At 44.9% G+C, this 16,778-nt stretch overlaps 2 protein-coding genes across 12 annotated transcripts in view; one reads left to right on the forward strand and one right to left on the reverse strand.

Annotated features, from left to right (window-relative positions):
- The window catches only part of LOC139579011 (pericentriolar material 1 protein-like), a 36,027-nt gene extending 24,667 nt beyond the window's left edge, over nucleotides 1-11,360 (forward strand). For 9 of the 11 annotated variants that reach the window (XM_071407194.1, XM_071407198.1, XM_071407200.1 and 6 more), the window contains 20 exons: nucleotides 395-627; nucleotides 1,738-1,921; nucleotides 2,428-2,747; nucleotides 3,122-3,286; nucleotides 3,451-3,507; nucleotides 4,092-4,264; nucleotides 4,531-4,662; nucleotides 5,453-5,588; nucleotides 5,762-5,914; nucleotides 6,745-6,830; nucleotides 7,237-7,371; nucleotides 7,862-8,092; nucleotides 8,209-8,265; nucleotides 8,632-8,737; nucleotides 9,033-9,178; nucleotides 9,258-9,333; nucleotides 9,616-9,812; nucleotides 9,955-10,047; nucleotides 10,166-10,289; nucleotides 10,497-11,360. In XM_071407194.1, coding sequence (XP_071263295.1) covers nucleotides 395-627; nucleotides 1,738-1,921; nucleotides 2,428-2,747; nucleotides 3,122-3,286; nucleotides 3,451-3,507; nucleotides 4,092-4,264; nucleotides 4,531-4,662; nucleotides 5,453-5,588; nucleotides 5,762-5,914; nucleotides 6,745-6,830; nucleotides 7,237-7,371; nucleotides 7,862-8,092; nucleotides 8,209-8,265; nucleotides 8,632-8,737; nucleotides 9,033-9,178; nucleotides 9,258-9,333; nucleotides 9,616-9,812; nucleotides 9,955-10,047; nucleotides 10,166-10,289; nucleotides 10,497-10,522 — 2,830 coding nt within the window. In that variant the 3' untranslated portion in view covers nucleotides 10,523-11,360. The remainder of the gene's footprint in view (nucleotides 1-394; nucleotides 628-1,737; nucleotides 1,922-2,427; nucleotides 2,748-3,121; nucleotides 3,287-3,450; nucleotides 3,508-4,091; nucleotides 4,265-4,530; nucleotides 4,663-5,452; nucleotides 5,589-5,761; nucleotides 5,915-6,744; nucleotides 6,831-7,236; nucleotides 7,372-7,861; nucleotides 8,093-8,208; nucleotides 8,266-8,631; nucleotides 8,738-9,032; nucleotides 9,179-9,257; nucleotides 9,334-9,615; nucleotides 9,813-9,954; nucleotides 10,048-10,165; nucleotides 10,290-10,496) is intronic. The other 2 variants (XM_071407205.1, XM_071407199.1) reach the window with 2 other exon arrangements.
- Nucleotides 11,361-11,438: 78 nt separating this feature from the next.
- LOC139579012 (acid ceramidase-like) lies at nucleotides 11,439-16,202 on the reverse strand. The gene is made up of 14 exons (XM_071407207.1): nucleotides 16,041-16,202; nucleotides 15,866-15,912; nucleotides 15,405-15,495; nucleotides 15,205-15,291; nucleotides 14,999-15,077; nucleotides 14,809-14,883; nucleotides 14,625-14,670; nucleotides 14,251-14,395; nucleotides 14,006-14,060; nucleotides 13,828-13,909; nucleotides 13,467-13,598; nucleotides 12,540-12,663; nucleotides 12,372-12,428; nucleotides 11,439-12,249 (listed from the first exon to the last, which is right to left on the reverse strand). Exons 1-14 carry the CDS (start codon nucleotides 16,104-16,106, stop codon nucleotides 12,160-12,162), a joined length of 1,176 nt encoding a protein of 391 aa, XP_071263308.1. The 5' UTR covers nucleotides 16,107-16,202; the 3' UTR covers nucleotides 11,439-12,159.
- Nucleotides 16,203-16,778: the final 576 nt, after the last annotated feature.

Here is a 16,778-nt window from a genome sequence, read left to right on the forward strand (position 1 = left end):
CCAACTGAGCCACACGGGACCCATTTGACACAGATGTACAACAAACATTGCACCATATTTTAGCAATATACTGCAGCTAATTCTCATCTGAATTCCCCAGAAACGTTACTAATATGTTAATGTCACTGGCTGAATGTACTGCATGAGGGAAATTATCAGCGTCTGTTTTCCAGACCTCAATTCAGTTTATGAACATTTTATTTATTGCAGCTTTGGGTTGTTAGGTTCACACGCATGTCATGTCTACGTTAATGTATAGTTCTAAATGCATAGTCAATTAACTGTGATTGGCTATCTGCAGTATATGTGAACATGACATCAGGCTTAAACTTGGGATTACATGAATGTGATTTAGGTTTTAACACTAACTTGCCTGTATCCCGTTTGTCCCCAGACTGAAACTGGTGCTGAGCGACCTGCTCCGTCAACAACAACAGCAGCAGCAGCAGCCGTCCTCGTCGTCAGGTCAGCAGAACCAGGGCTCCACGTCCCGGGACTCCGGCAGTGCCTGTCCCCCCCTCTCCCCCACCAGCCTCTTTCTCCCCTTCACCTCCTCCATGCCCCCCTCTGTCAACCAGGCCCTCAACCTGCCTCCCGGCCTGGCCGGATTCTCGCCCTTCTCCTCCGGTACGCCTTCCAACACCCCTTCAAACTTCCATCCTTCCATCCAATGTTTTTAGATCCTTCCTCGATGTTATGAAGTATCTGTTTTTGTATGAGTGACAGTTTTCTCAAAGGAATGTAAAATCCAAGAATGTACACAGACTATAACGAACATACACCCCCCCCCCCTGTCAGAACAGCCTCAATTTGTCAGGGCATGGACTCTCTAAGGTGTCGTAAGCGTTCCACAGGGATGCTGGCCCATGTTGACTCCAATGCTTCCCACAGTTGTCAAGTTGGCTGGATGTCCTTTTGGGTGGTGAACCATTTTTGATACACACTGGAAACTGTTGAGCGTGTGAACCCCAGCAGCATTGCAGTTCTTGACACAAACCGGTGTGCTTGGTACCTACTACCATACCCCGTTCAAAGGCACTTAAATTCTTGCCCATTCACCCTCTGAATGGCACACAAAATACATGTCTCAAGGTTTAACCTGTCTCATAGCTTTCACCTGATCAGTCTGTCATGGAAAGAGCAGGTGTTCTAAATGTTTTGTATAGTTAGTGTTCAAATGTTTCTTTCAGGGACTGGGTGTGCAAAAATGTATCAATTGCTTTTGTAATAATGTTGTAGAAGGCAGTCTTCTACAAATACCTGTCACCTTGACCCAGTTCAATTCAGAGGTTAGCTTTAGAAATTGAGAAGCTCTGGCACAGAGGGCATACTGGAATACTAGGAGAAATTCCTGATTTGATACACTTGTAACGAAGTTGTTTCCAGATCACAATATACGCAGGTTGATGTTTATTGTCATCAGTCTTGTCCAGGAGGCAGAACTGAGCTATTTTATTTTTAAATGTATTTTTTTCCCCCTTAAATAAGCCAGCCAAAATGGTCTATATTGTAAAAATTCTCTAAGAGCTTTTTGTTCTTAATTTAATGTTAAGGTTAGGCATTAGGGATAGCAGTTGGGGCTAGGTTTAAAATGAGATTTTATGACTTTGGTCACTAGCTGGCACAGCCGCACTCTGTAGATCTGCCTCCAGAACCAGATTCATAATGGAAAAACCGCTAACCTGCACAATATACCTCAATATGTGTGCTCACTTCGTTTCTTTCTCTCCTCCACAGGGTTTAACTTCAACCCCCTGTTCCCTTCTGCTATGGGTGAGTTCCTTCAGAGTGCTGGTAGCCAAGCCAGCCCAGACAACCAGCAGCAGCAGCAGCAGCTGGATCCCAACACCTCAGTCAAGACAGAGTACTTGAGCTTCCCCCCGCCCCTACAACGCTCCCCACTCAACACTGTAGACAAAAGGTGTGTGTTAGTGATGGGAGGAAAAAATCCATAGTTGCATGTCGTGATATTATTTTTGGACGAAATTGTAACGATATTATCAACGTTTGACTCCCAAGTATCGATTTTGTAAAATCGATGTAGGTTGCGTCAGCTAGCGCTAGTTGGCTGTACATGTGCCCAAAACTCCAGCATTTTTCATGTTCTTTTTTAAGTAGTGAGCCAACATGTTTTCAGCACTTCTATTTCCCTGACTGATCAAACCGAGTTTTCTCATGCTCTCTCTTGTCCCTCTGTAGCAGGCATAAAGTGAGCAATATGTTTGGAACATCAAATCGCAATACAATCTCTGTCGAATCGCAATACATATCGTATTGTGATGTCCCTGGCAATTCCCAGCCCTAGTGTATGTGTGTGCAAAGATTGAAAGGCATACTTCATTACTACTTAGTTTTCTGTTACTCTCACACAAAAAAAAATCCTTCATTAGTCCAACCGTCTTTCTCTGTCTGTATCCATCTCACCAGGCCCCAGAGGCAGAATGAAGGAAGCAGCAGTCGTGGCCATGAATCTGGCTGGCTCAACGTCTCCCAACCTCCAGCTCCTATCAACGAATCCCCCTCCCCTCTACCCCATAGAGGGTCTAACATCCCCCGGCCCCAGGCCTTCGACCAGGCCTCCCAGGAGAGCTTCAGCAGCATGCCGGACCCGGCTGACCCCACCACCGTCACCAAGACCTTTAGGGCAGGACGTAAGGTCTCTGCCCAGGCCTGCCTGGCCTCCCGCGACAAGACGCCAAACTCCAAGAGGAGGACCCGGCGGGCCAAGGGACACCACAAGAACACGGGTACGGGGACAGTGTCGGGACATGCAATTCTCAGTGTCGGGACATGTAATGATTTATATTGAGCACTTCTTCTCGAACTTGACATTTTCCTTCCTCTCCGGCAGCTCAGTTAGGAAGGTCGGGAGGTAACTCGCTCCAACCACCACCATTGTGTAGCACCTGCCTGTTGATATATTTAAAACATAAGAATGGATATTTGAAGACCTCTTAATAATTAGGAGACACAAGCTGAAATGGTGTTGACCAAGTCGCCTTGATGTGTTTTTTTTTTTTTTAAGAAATGATGTGTAATTGTTTGTTTCTGTTTTATTTCACACGTTCTCCCCTCGATTTGTTTTGAATGTTTCTCTTTCCTTGCTTGTGTGTATCTCCAGGAGTGGAGAGTGACAGCGTGTCCAGCACGGCCGACTTTGTCCAGGAGAGGGCGCCGCAGCCCCATCGCCAGCGGGACCAGAACCAGAGCCTGCTGGACAAACTGACCCAGGAGAAACTGGACAGCAAGACCAAGACGGGCAACAAGCCCAACGACCTCTCCTCCGGTACAAAACCTTGACCCGATCACACCACACCTTGTCCACTCACATCTTTAGTTTGATTATCATTTTTTATTTGGTTTATGTCCCTCACCTTTTTGTAATGTGACCACATTTTACTTTTACGTTTATTTATGTCGTCACATTTTTGTTGTTGATTTTCCTCACAGCGTATGCTTGGAGAACACCTTTCCTTTCTAACAGAATTGCATGCACTGAAGCGCCAGGTAAACTCACCCCTAGCACACAGCTAAGCACCAGCTAACACTGATTGAAGTTCGGAGTGTTTAAAAAAAAAAACTAAAAAAAAACCTTTTGTTTAATATCGGTCTTCCAAGCACCTCTTGCATGTAATACAGTTAAACTTTTAACGAACTCAAACTAGATCCCAACCTTTGTAACCTTAGAATCTCTAGCTTGATCTAATATACTTGGCATTCTAATTGGCTTTAAAATATATACATTTTTCAATGCAATTGCTATTTCTTTTATATTTAAGAACATATAACCTGAAATTTGGTACAATGTATTGGATTGTACAGTATCATTGCCTTTGATTAAAGCCGTACATTGCTCTTAGAGAACTACTCGGTGTGCAAGCTTTTTCTCCAACCCTGCTCTTGACACATCTGATTCAGCTAATCAAGGTCCTGATGAAGGTATGTTTTAGCAGGGCTGGAGCTAAAGCCTGCAATGCCACCGCTTCACTACTGGATGGAAACCTGAGATATAGACTGCCACATATGACTGCTTCTTATTACTTGCGACAACATCTTCTAGAGTGTCTTGTCTTGCGGTTTAACACCTCCAGGTGCCAGCAGTGACTTCTCCCTGTTCGAGGCCCTGAGGGAGACCATCTACTCGGAGGTGGCCACGCTCATCTCCCAGAACGAGTCGCGGCCCCACTTCCTCATCGAGCTCTTCCACGAGCTGCAGCTGCTCAACACCGACTACCTGCGCCAGAGGGCACTCTACTCCCTACAGGTGAACACGTCCGAATGAGGATCTAGTGCTGATTCTGGACCAGCACTCCTACTCTGAGACTGTAAATAGTATTTCATACAATCTATGGGTGAACCTCCTAGGAATGGATACAAGCCACAAGGAGCTGCTGATAAAGACCTGAGGGGTTGAAATGTTGTCAAATTATTGTTTATTTTTATTTTTTCATAATGTACAGCTCCTTGTAACCTTCTTCCTTGCTGTTGGATTTTCATGTTTAACCATGTCTCTCTGCTGTTGACCGCCAGGACATAGTGACCAGGCACCTAACGGAGAAGAGTGCGGCCGAGGACCAGGCCTCCTCCCTGGGTCCCGTGGCCTGGGCGGCCGGCTCCCAGTCAGAGCTCACCCCAAGCGAGAGCCTGGCCACCAGCGACGGGGTGAGACAGACGGATATACGCACACAGGCATATACACACACACACACACCTGCCGCCTCATTAAATCACGTGGCTGTCATATCTCCCACTCCCTCCTTTCTTTTTTCAAACTTTCCCCAGCTCTTTTCTCTAGCTCGCTCTCTCCCATAGCTCATTCCCGACACCTCTCGCTCTCTCCAGCCATCCATCTAAAACACTCTGCCCGTCGATTTCTCTCTCTCTCATTACCTCTACCTCTCTCTATACCTCTACCTCCTTTGTTCTCCACCCCCCACTCTCGTCTTTGATATTCAGTGTTCCAGTTGTCAGAAAGGCTGTGCCTTGCGGCCCATCCGTCAGTCTGGGCGAAGCGTTGCGGTTGCTGCCTGCCGGACAGATTAGATGTGTGGCTGTGCAGGTCTTTGTTCTAGCCCAGGTCCCCGGAGGTTTCGCTCAATTAGAACCATCCCTTTTGTAAATCACTCCTTTGTTCCCCAGTGATGGATGAGATGCCTGATTTCCCCATGTTAGGAGAAAAGGATACAAGGGAAGATCCTCTGCCCATTGTTTTTAGTCTTTTGCATCCCTCACTGATTTCACGAGAGAGAACAGGCGAGAAATACGTCAAGGGAGTTTAGCAGAGCTGTCTCTGAAATGAATCAATGTGTTTTTTTTGTTCCCCCCCCTCGTTCGAGACAATGATGGATGAATGGGTTCTCATTTTGGAAATGGTATTTATTTTCCCTTTTCTCGAAATCGTGTTTGTGGTTGAGTAGTGTAACTGAATTCCCTTTTTACCTCTGTCTCTCAGGACGTGTCGGAGAAGAATATCCGGGTCATCAAGCATCACGACCCGAGTAAGCGGCGGAATGACGCAGAATCGGTGGACAACGAGAGCACCCTGTCCACCACCTCCAACCTGGAGCCATTCGCTAACGACGACTTAGGTAAAAATAATAATGCAATCAAAAATGGACACAGTGCTCTAATATACAGCACATTAGGTCAAAAGACAACTTCAGCTTGTGGTAACTTTACTTGAATGTATTATCCCTCATTGCTCTTCTAATATCCTTCTCTTGCTCTCTCCCACCCCTCCTGCCCCTTGCTCTGCTGCCAGGTAACACAGTGATCCACTTAGACAAGGCTCTAGCCAGGATGAGGGAGTACGAGCGCATGAAGCTCAAGGCTGAGCTTAGCCCCAACACCACCGCTGCTACTGCCTCTGAGGCCTCTGCTAACTCTTCTGCTAGCGCTGCTCAGCTGATGGAAGGTACACATCTTTCTCTCGACGGCTCTCTCTCTCGACGGCTCGCTCTCTCTCTCTCGACGGCTCGCTCTCTCTCTCTCGACGGCTCGCTCTCTCTCTCTCGACGGCTCGCTCTCTCTCTCTCGACGGCTCGCTCTCTCTCTCTCGACGGCTCGCTCTCTCTCTCTCGACGGCTCGCTCTCTCTCTCTCTCGACGGCTCGCTCTCTCTCTCTCTCGACGGCTCGCTCTCTCTCTCGGCGGCTCGCTCTCTCTCTCGACGGCTCTCTCTCGACGGCTCGCTCGCTCGCTCTCGACGGCTCGCTCGCTCGCTCTCGACGGCTCGCTCGCTCGCTCTCGACGGCTCGCTCTCTCTCGACGGCTCGCTCTCTCTCGACGGCTCGCTCTCTCTCGACGGCTCTCTCTCTCTCGACGGCTCTCTCTCTCTCTCGACGGCTCTCTCTCTCTCGACGGCTCTCTCTCTCGACGGCTCGCTCTCTCTCGCTCGCTCTCGACGGCTCTCTCTCGGCGGTTCGCCATCTCCCTCGACGGCTCGCCATCTCCCTCGACATCCCTGGTAGAAATGTGTAAAGCTTGCTCCCCAAAGCCATGTGCTCCGTCCCACTCTCTGGTCTTGTGGTTGGAGGGTGTGAGCACTCCCACTAGTGGTTCCAAGTGCAAAGCACTTTGGCTGTCTGCAGTCTCATGTAGAGGCCTTAAAGTGTGTCGTCTCACCTTCTTAGTAAAGAAAAATAGGACGTGGCAATGGTGTGCTGAGCTGTTTCGTTTCCTCTTGATGCCAGCTTAAAAAATGCACACCTCAGATGGGAGATAATAAGTGTGTGTGTCTGGTCAGGTGACGTCCACTGTCCCCAGATCGACACCCAGCAGCTGGATCGACAGATTAAGGCCATCATGACTGAAGTCATCCCCTTCCTCAAGGTAGGACACACCTCAATACTCTATAGTGGTCTCACTTTTGTCTCCTCTCCATTTATACTAGGGGTGGTCATTCCTCATCCTGGAAAGCTACTGGTCTGGATGTGCAGGCTTTTGTTCCAGATTTATTCTACATTTGGAGTGAGAGTCACAATATACTTATGTTATGTCTTGTGTGACTTGAGCAATGATTCACATTATGTTCTAAGAACAGACATTTTCACTCTTGGAATGAAATGCTTGGTAATGTTAGAAGCCCTTGTTTCTGCCTTAGCCAACCTGTTGATGTCCCAACAAACAATTTGACAAAGCTAGCATGATTGAATCCAGCAGCAATGTGGTACACAGACTAGCAATGTAATATGGTGTTAAAGGCAAAGCCCTGAAAGAGGTTGTTGTGGTCTGTCAGGAGCACATGGACGAGGTGTGTTCCTACCAGCTGCTGACGTCGGTGCGGCGCATGGTGCTCACCCTCACCCAGCAGAACGACGAGAGCAAGGAGTTTGTGCGCTTCTTCCACCGACAGCTGGGAGGCATACTGCAGGTATGATAAGCATTGTGATATAATAGCAATTTAGGGAGAGGTTTTCCCCACTGCGACTCTCAAACCTCAGATTAGTCTGGTAACTGTTTATTTTGGTAGAATAAGAGCTGAAAACATCAACCCGAACAAGTTAACGAAGTGCAGACTAACATAAGAATATATATATATATATATATATACAGAAATATTTGTTCAGCCATTTTAAAATAAGTAGTATCAGCAAAGATTTCTATAACTAAACCAAGATAGACCACAGCCTGTTGTTTCCAATGGGAACAAATGAGCCACAGTGGGCAGAACAAGCAAGGCTGGGGGCAGAGCCAAGCACGAGCTAACAAGATCCTATTGGTTCAGCCATTTAAAAATAATAAGTTGCATCGGTGTGCAACTTTCAGAGATTTCTCAACACCTATTCTGTCTATTACCTAGTGCTGTTTTTAGCTTAGCGTTATTGTCAAAATGGAGCCCTAAGTTTCTCCCTCCCCCTCAGGACTCTCTGAGTAAGTTTGCAGGGCGTACTCTAAAGGACTGTGGCGAGGACCTGCTGGTAGAGATCTCTGAGATCCTGTTTAACGAGCTGGCCTTCTTCAGACTCATGCAGGACCTGGACAGCAACAGCAGTAGTGCTGCTACTATAGCTAACTCTCAAGCCAGACACAAGAACCACAGGAGACAATCTCCTAATAATAACCAAGTCAAGCGTGAACACAGGAATAATGAGGTAGGTGGGGATAGGGGTGAGTGTGTTTTCATATTGGATTTGTGTGTGTGTGTGTCATTCGATCTGACTAAATGAGGGAATCCATTTCAAGACTTAACATTTCCGTCTACTTTCAGGAGAACAAGTCGCCGGCGGTCGAGAAGTCCTTTTCCCCAGCATATCTTGAAGACAAAGTGAGGAAATCAACATTCAACATCTGATTTTCTAGTGTGGTTTCAAGCCAGGTCCCTCTTTTAGACTACACATCGTGTAGCCCATGTGTTATAAATGTGTTATATTTCTGTCGTCAAACTTGACCCTCCCTAAATGTGTAGCTTTCAATTCAGTGATTATTAGCTGGACACTGTATGAATGTAGGTCCATTATAATTTTAGTTTCAATTTGGTTTAGTCATTTTAAAGTATATTGAGTTCGTTTTCTACCCCAATTTGTTTTTAATAAAAAAAGGCCATTTGACACCCCTAGTGTAGTCTAAAGGTTGGGGTTAAGGATAGTGTAAATGTCTTAAATAACTGTTTACATCTCAATCTGTGTGACAGGATGAAGACGAGACAGAGCAGAAAGAGACCGAGAGGAAGGACAGCAGGAGCAGCGAGGCCTCTGAGATGGAGGAGGAGGATGGAGAGGGTCTGCCTCTTTCTATTAGTGAGTGAACACTACAATACGAGAAGCCAAAATTAGCCTAAAAGCTTCTCTGCAAAGTGAGTTAGTTCAACCACAGCAAACATTGCTAGTGACCGTAACGACAAGAGGAAGCTTGTGATCGACTGTTCGGCAGGTTCACAATGGAGGATTTGTTGTGAATCTTTATGGTCACGTCGTTACAACTCCCGCCAACTTATTTCCAACCAAGTAAACCCCTACTAGGATTTATGATGAGTGCCACACCCTAGACTAGTCATCTCCCAGCGCTTAACCCTTCATGGTTGTTCTTTGCCAGGTCTGTCCAAGGCGGAGACCCAGGCCCTGACTAACTACGGCAGTGGGGAGGATGAGAACGAGGTGGAGGAGATGGAGGAGTTTGAAGCTGAGCCCCAGGACGTCCAGACCTCCCTGCAGGCTAGCAATGACGGAGTTGAGAAACGGGTTAGGACACGTGCCCACACACACTCAGTACACACACTTCCACTAGACTCTCTAGTTACCATCTTCTCCTGTATTTCAGGGAGCAGCAAATGAAGTCCCAGCAAATGGAAACCGAGAGACAAAGTCCGACCAAGAAAGCTCTGAGAGTAACGATGGTAAGAACGCTCACTGTTGTTTTTTCTGTCTCTTTAGCTTTTAGTCAGCCACAATACTACCCGTTTTTCTTTTCATCTACCTTTTGATAAATGGCTGTCGGATGTTTTCATTATAGCAATGTTTGGTCTGATGGATGACTGTGTTTTCAGCCCCTCTGATTCTCAATTAACCCCCCCCCCCCCCCCCCCCTATCCTTTGTCTCTCCCTGCTTCTTTTTTCCCCTCACCTTCTCCTCTCTATCCTAAACTTTCCTGCTTGCTTATCCTCCCGCACCCGCCCAGTCAAGAGCAGTAAGTCCGAGTCCATCGAGGTGGTGGACTCCCCAGAGGAAGAGGGGGAGGAGCACAGGAGACCAGAGGGGGAGAGCCAGGGAGGTGTGACCTCCGCCACCACCAACTACCAGGAAGGCTCCCACTCCCAGGGCTCAAACAGCAGCAGCAGCCCTGACACAGAGTCACCCGTCATGGTCAACATAGATGTAAGACCACCACACAGACCTATGGTCCTTTTTTAATTTTATTTTCAAACTACAACAATCTATAAAAAAGTTGATTATGTGTATTCCAATGTCTTTATTACGTTTCCAATTCTTTATCATTTATATGCTTTCATTCATGCAGGAGGTGGGATCAGGAAACACGAGCCAGAAGTCCGACGAGGAAGACTTTGTCAAAGTGGAGGACTTACCCATGCAGCTCAGTGTCATATGTGAGGTGAGACTAGCCAGACCATTTCCCCCGTTATCAATACGTCCACTTCCCTTCTTCCTCTTCTTACAAACTCTGATCATTGGTCTTGTGAAATCTAATAATCTGTGTGTGTGATGAACAGGAGGCACTCCAGAAGAGGATAGTCGAGGAACAGCAGAATAATAATCTGTCTGCTGAGATCCTCAATGGGAACACTGACACACTGGTTGGACTAGTGGGCAACGGACACACACTCAAAGAACCAGGTAGGTCTAGCACAGTTTTCATGAAACCGGTGGAGTGCAACTTCTTCACAGAATGTCCAGGTAAATAAATGTATGTTGCAGAACTGATATTATTCTGTCATGTAGAAAAGTAAATGTTGGCTATAATACTATTTTATCCATCTGCTGTGTTTGCGATATCTCTAGGAAGAATGATTCTTCTACTTTTTTTTCTCTCATCTTTTACAGAAACGATAGGTGCACAAAGTGCATGAAAAGACTCTTGTACAAAACGTTGTCGAATGACCACTACAGAATCATCCTAAAGATGTTCAGACTCCTATTTGTACTTAATGATTGATTTATTGGATGGTAGCAAGGGTTGGCGAGACAATGTCATGACGTGCTAGTGACCTGAGCTTTGCTCGAAACGGTTAGAACAACTACAACTGTAATGTAACCAACACTGTTTTTGTTTATTTCTACTCCTGAGGCTGTATCTATTAAGCACATCAGAGTAGAAGTGCTGAAGATCAGTTTGGTCTTTTAGCTCATAATACATATTGAGTGTATGGACAAGTTAGACCTGATCCTAGATCAGCACCCCTGCTCTGAGACTGTTGATACATACTGCCCCTGATTCCTGAATGTGTTCTATGATTTGTTGCTGATTTGGGGTTTTAGGGTGGGATTTCTCTCGCTCAATGCTGCTGTGTTACAAGCCTCGTTTGAATCCTCTAGTCTAGAAAACTTGTTAAATCGCCTTAGTTCTGTTTTTTACGGATATGGGATCAGTTTGGAATCGGTTTGTCATTTTAAATAGTTTTTTGTTCTGTCTTCTTGGCCTCTTCTCTCTCGCTAGCTCCCATGCTTTAAGCATCTAACCCTTTGAACTCAAGAAATACAACTCTAAAGTACGACTTCAAACTAGATTCAGGCTGCTGGTGAGGCGTTTCATCTTCGGCTGTAAAGACATTGGCACCTAACACATAATTTCATGGGGCTGTCGGTAATGTTTACCTTCCTTGTTGACATTTTGTTTTGCTTGTTTCTCATGTAATTAGATGTTAACTACTGTACGTAGTTAAGAATAAAATGATGGAACTTTTCAAAGCGGTGGCTTGTCTTTGTGTAGTCTGGAGACCCAAAATCAGTTTACTTGAATGCAAATAATGTGAACTGATTGATCAATGCTTTCATGAGCCCAGTTTATTCCTGGGCACTTTATCAATTGGGTGAAAATCATCCTCTTCTCCGTGATCTGTATATAATTGGTTAATGGAGACGTTTCCTTGTCATCCCTACCGCGGTAGAAAGGCATGTTAATTTGGAACAAAGCAGTTAGGTGCCATTTGGCCAGTAAAATTGAATCTAAAACAAACAAAGTAGACTATTCTTGGAAAATGTGGGGTGACAAGTGTTAGGCAATTCAGAGAAACAGTGCGTGTGCAGCAGTGAAAAACCAAGGGTGTGTGTCATCTTGTAACTGTACATCAAACATTGACACAGTGTATAGGCATTATTTGGAAATGTTAAGTGCGCATTCACTCACAGGTGTTTTGGGTTGCTTGTATGACAAAGCTATTATAATCATCTTTCAAAATATAGTCCTTAATTTACAGCATTTTCCTCAGTAAGACCAAAAGTTGCCCAACTTGTTGCACAGTGCAAGTTCAAAATGGCTGTCAGGTATAGCATGTTACTGTACATCCACTATGTTCCAATGTAGGTGCTTATTAGTGCCCACGGGTTAAGCAATTGAGGTTGAGGCAATATTTGGATCGGCGCAGTTAGTGCAAAGACTTGAAATATGTACAACATGATTATCCAGTTTCTGAATCAGTTAAGCCCATCACCACCGTTCTGTGCAATAGATCATTTAGAAACCGATCTGAGGTCTGTGTTGGAGGCTTCACCAGGGCATGCAGGGGTTGGGGCAGTCACGGATGTAGGATTCCAGTTTGCCCTCCTTCACGTCCATCAACGTGGTGTATGTGGTCAACTGCAATGACAAGAAGTCAATGTCACTCAGGTGGTCTTTTTGAAAAATACTGACAGGATTTACGCATTAGATTTATTTACTTTGGGAATGGTTCAAACTGATAACAGTAAATAAGGGCTCACCTTGTTCAAGACTGGTTTTGTCGACAGCACGTCGTACACTGTCTTCAGTGAGATGTTCTGAGGAGAAAGGATAGAGGGAAAATCTTAGCACAGACCTTGACTGAGTCAATAATGTAAGGAGCAGAGCTGATCCTTTTTGGTCAGCCAGGGAATGGTTATAGTACTCACTGCCTGCATGGTCTGGTTCATACACTTCATGGCTGGAGTCCTTCGGTTGTCCAAGAACAGAGGCTCCTTCCAGTGATCGTAGTTGGTTTCCAGAACGTACCAGCGGCCCAGCTTCAGCTCAATCCTTCACAACAGGAGTACAATGTTTAGGAATGTGATGCTTCCTGATTAAATCAAATATCTAGGCATCCCCGTGCTAGAGGCGTCACTACCTATCCGGGTTTGATCCCGGGCTGTGTTGCAGCTGACCAGGAAACCCATGAGGCGGCGCACAATTAGCCCAGCGTCATCAGGATTAAGGGAGGGTTTGACTGGCTAGGATGTCCTTGTCCCATTGTGCTCTAGCGACTCCATGTGGCGGCCGGGCGCATGCACACTGACTTTGGTCGCCAGCTGTATGGTATTTCGTCCGACACATTGGTGCGGCTGGCTTCCTTCCGGGTTAAGTGAGAAGTGTCAAGAAGCAGTGTGGCTTGGAGGGGTACCCGCGGCTCTTGACCTTCGCCTCTCCCGAGTCCGTATGGGAGTTGCAGCGATGGGAAAAAACGACCTACTTTACATGCATCCTTAGGTCAGTTTATTACATATCGGCTAGACATTTCAGATTTCCCTTTTGTAGTCTTGATCACATCCCTGAATGTTTTACAAACCCAGTATTTTAACAATGACTATTGTGATGCAAGGTGATCTTGGGCATCATTATCTACTTTCATTAGTTGAAATTTGGGCTCTAGAATTTCCAACAGCATAAATGTGGGATTTCGTTCCACCCAAGCACCTTCTCAAATCAGACATGCTGGGCTGTAACAGAAGCCTGCCCATCCAGTATTTCTCCATGACACAAGTTAGAGACCCCTGCTGCACTAGTAATGTGTTATTGATAGGGTAGTTGAAATTGGATACTAATATGTGTTTTTAGCCACTCACTCCCAGATGTCGAGGCTGAGGACTCTGGAGCGGGTGATGACACAGCCCTGGCCCGTCTGGTTCCCTCCCAGGATGAAGTAGGCCGGGGCCAGCAGCTTGGTCTGGGCCAGAAGTTTCTTTGCCTCCTCGTAGCTGGACACACACAGGGTTAAAGAGAGGGTGTGTTTTTGTGAGACCAAAGAAATGTCAGTTTCAAAATGCTGGTCTTGAATGTGCTCAGGTTTTCCTCCATTATACAGCCCTAATCTCCGATTCCACTTCGTTAAGTATTGCCATCATTAAAGCAAGAATATGTATTATTACCTTCAATAACAAAAAATGAACATTGTCATTTGATACTTCCATGAAAGTAGATCCATACCTGGTAGCATTCTCTAAGACGGAACGAGTGAGGAAACTCATCCACATCCCATCTCTATGCCCCAGGATCCACTCCACGATCCCTGAGAGAGGACAGACACACTTAACATTCCCCGCTGCTCATTCATCACAGGTCTATAATGTACTGATTGAAAGCCCGGGAGTCTTGGGTAGCTCACCGATGTATCCGCCATCAAGGCTGAAGCGCTCATTCATGGTCAGAGTGAAAGCATGCTTCAAAGAAAATGAGAAATTAAAACAATTCAGTCAAACGTTACTGTTGCACAACTACCATGATATTAAAACAAAATGTAATGTAAGAAAGCAATTTTGTCATCATTGGTTAAAAAGAGCACTTCAAGTTCAAAAGATAGAAATGTTGATTTCTTCCATTTGTGCCTGCTGAATGCAGCCCGGAGCTCACCGGCTTGATGCCAGTCAACATGCCCACGTAGCCAGCAAAGTTAGTGGACTTGAAGACCGTCTTGTTTCCTCTCTGGAAGTCGATGTTGACCACAAGAGGCTTGAGTTTCTCTGTTATTAACCAGGACCTGTTTTTCATGTCCCACCTGGTAGAGAAAGAAACGAGCATTACTTTCCAGGAAAGAATGTAGCAACTGGAAAATAGTTTACCAAAAAAACATGATTGGTTAAACAGGTATCGTTCACCCAAATTACAAATGCACACATGATCTAAAAATCAGTGACTGACTAGCGATTTGGGTTTGTAACAAAATGCGTGGTAGGACCCTTCGTATGCCTTCCTTTATCACTAAACCGTAGCGGTGACATTCTTACCCCATGAATAGTCCAAAGTCCATATTCCGCCCATGGATAAGGTTACCTATGACAATGCAAGGAGAAACCAAAATGCTGTGTGTACATGAGAACTTCAAGCATCACGTCCTACTATTATGACATGTACTTGCTGCATGACTAAAGTATTGATTGAAATGTGTCATAACAAACATGAGCTACTTACCATTTGAGTCCTCTGCCACTAGAGAAGTGCACACAGTAAAGACCTCATAGAAGATGTTGAAGAGGACAACCTCGCCTGGAGTGAAACATGTATAATAAAATCAGAATAGAGGCCGGTGACTAGAGACTGAATGATAGTGACATTGTGGTCATGGGTTGGAATAAGGCAATTGTGGGTTAATGTATATTACCAAGGGGAACACCAGAGGCAGTCGCGATTCCTTTTATTTCCTCGTTGAATGGATAGGGAAGAGTATTCACTATCAAAGGCTGCAGAACACACAAAACAATTAGTCATAGATCAGAAAGAGTTACATGATTAAATCAAACAATAATTGAAATGATTTGATGTGACGAGGTGTAATAGTTTTCCAGTGAAATGATCAAACGCTCTCACCAAGTCCTTGTCGACCAAATCTATCAGTTTCCCACTAGGAACGAAAGCATTTGCCAAATCCCTGATAGCCTGGATCAAGGTGACCAACTGAAGAAAACCAGACAAATAGTGAATAAGAAAACAGTAAAAGTATTGATCTTATTGCAAATCCATTTAAATTACGTAAATGTATACAAACAAGACATGTAATACTCTCACACCTCAGCTTTTTTGTCAGTGATGATTAGCTTCCATCTGTCGCTAGGGGGCAAATCCAGGTCTATTGTGTACCAGGTGACAGACCCTTTGAATCTGATCAAAATCGTGACATGATAAGTGTTAGATTGATGCATAATGACATTGAGGTCACTTTACTATCCCCTGAAAGTGGTATTGCACAATATTGTCATGTGAGATTCATTTTATGAGGCTACAGTAGTCACTACAGTAGTCACTACAGTAGTCAATGTTGCCCTATGGACAGAGGCAGGTAGCTAATGACAATAGGCACCTGTTATACACAATACAAACACTTCCTGTTAACCTTCCATAATGTGTGCCTCCTCATGCATGAACTTGTGCCAGGTGTTACACAATGTATGCAAGTTGTTTAGATGTTATGGAGATTTGACAGCACCTTGGACAACTAGCTAACATACTCTAACTAATGGCAAATACTTACGTTGGACCTTTGGGAGGGTACATGCCCGTCTGACATTCTTCGGTATACTGTTAGAGGGCGAAAGAAAGAAAAGCTTTGTTCATGTGCAGACGCATTTTCTAGCCAGCACTCAGGCTAACTAATATTTGTCTGACAGTTTATGATTACAGAATAGTCATTATTTGGATGCACTTACCGGTGGCACAAACTGTGTCGATACTCCGGATAACGACACCAAGAGAATCCAACAAAACCTATCCATATTGTGCCCCGTTGTTTGTGTGCGTGAAGCTTCTCCCGACTTTTAGTCCGCTTCAAAATACGGAAGTGCATGCTATCCTCGTGATTTGAGAGGAGCGTACCATTACACTATGGGCGGGCGGCTACAACAGATTTTATACATGCATTTTCTCTGATTCAGATACATTTTGTTTTGTTTATGTCGCGTATTAAAAATATAAAAGTGAAGTGTATAAATAGGCTCCTACTGACGTGAAATTATATAAGTATCTCCTCCCACCCCTGATTGTTATACTGAAGTTAGGTTTCCTACTGATGTGAAATTATATAAACATTTCCTCCCACCCTCCGATACATTCCTGATTGTTATACTGAAGTGAAACAAGTGCACGCACACATGGCATGACTGGCAGTTAAAGATCAATAGAATGGGATAATTGTAGTTAAAGTTGGGCACAGGTTACTCATAAAACAACTGAAAGCAACTTTATGGGGTTGTGACAAATGACTTTTTAAAGCTAATTCGCTTGTCAACAAAAGCTGTTTAAAATAGTTTGAAAAGTATATGAGGCAAAACTGAGGCGTTGTCATATTCACACCTTGAATTATTATGGATAAGTGGGGTAAATTGAGCTGCCTTTCTTTTTCGGAAACCAGAACACAAAATTAATAATTTGACCAAATATTTAGAAAG

Source organism: Salvelinus alpinus, chromosome 6 (genome assembly GCF_045679555.1).
Source record: "Salvelinus alpinus chromosome 6, SLU_Salpinus.1, whole genome shotgun sequence".
NCBI lineage: Eukaryota > Metazoa > Chordata > Actinopteri > Salmoniformes > Salmonidae > Salvelinus > Salvelinus alpinus.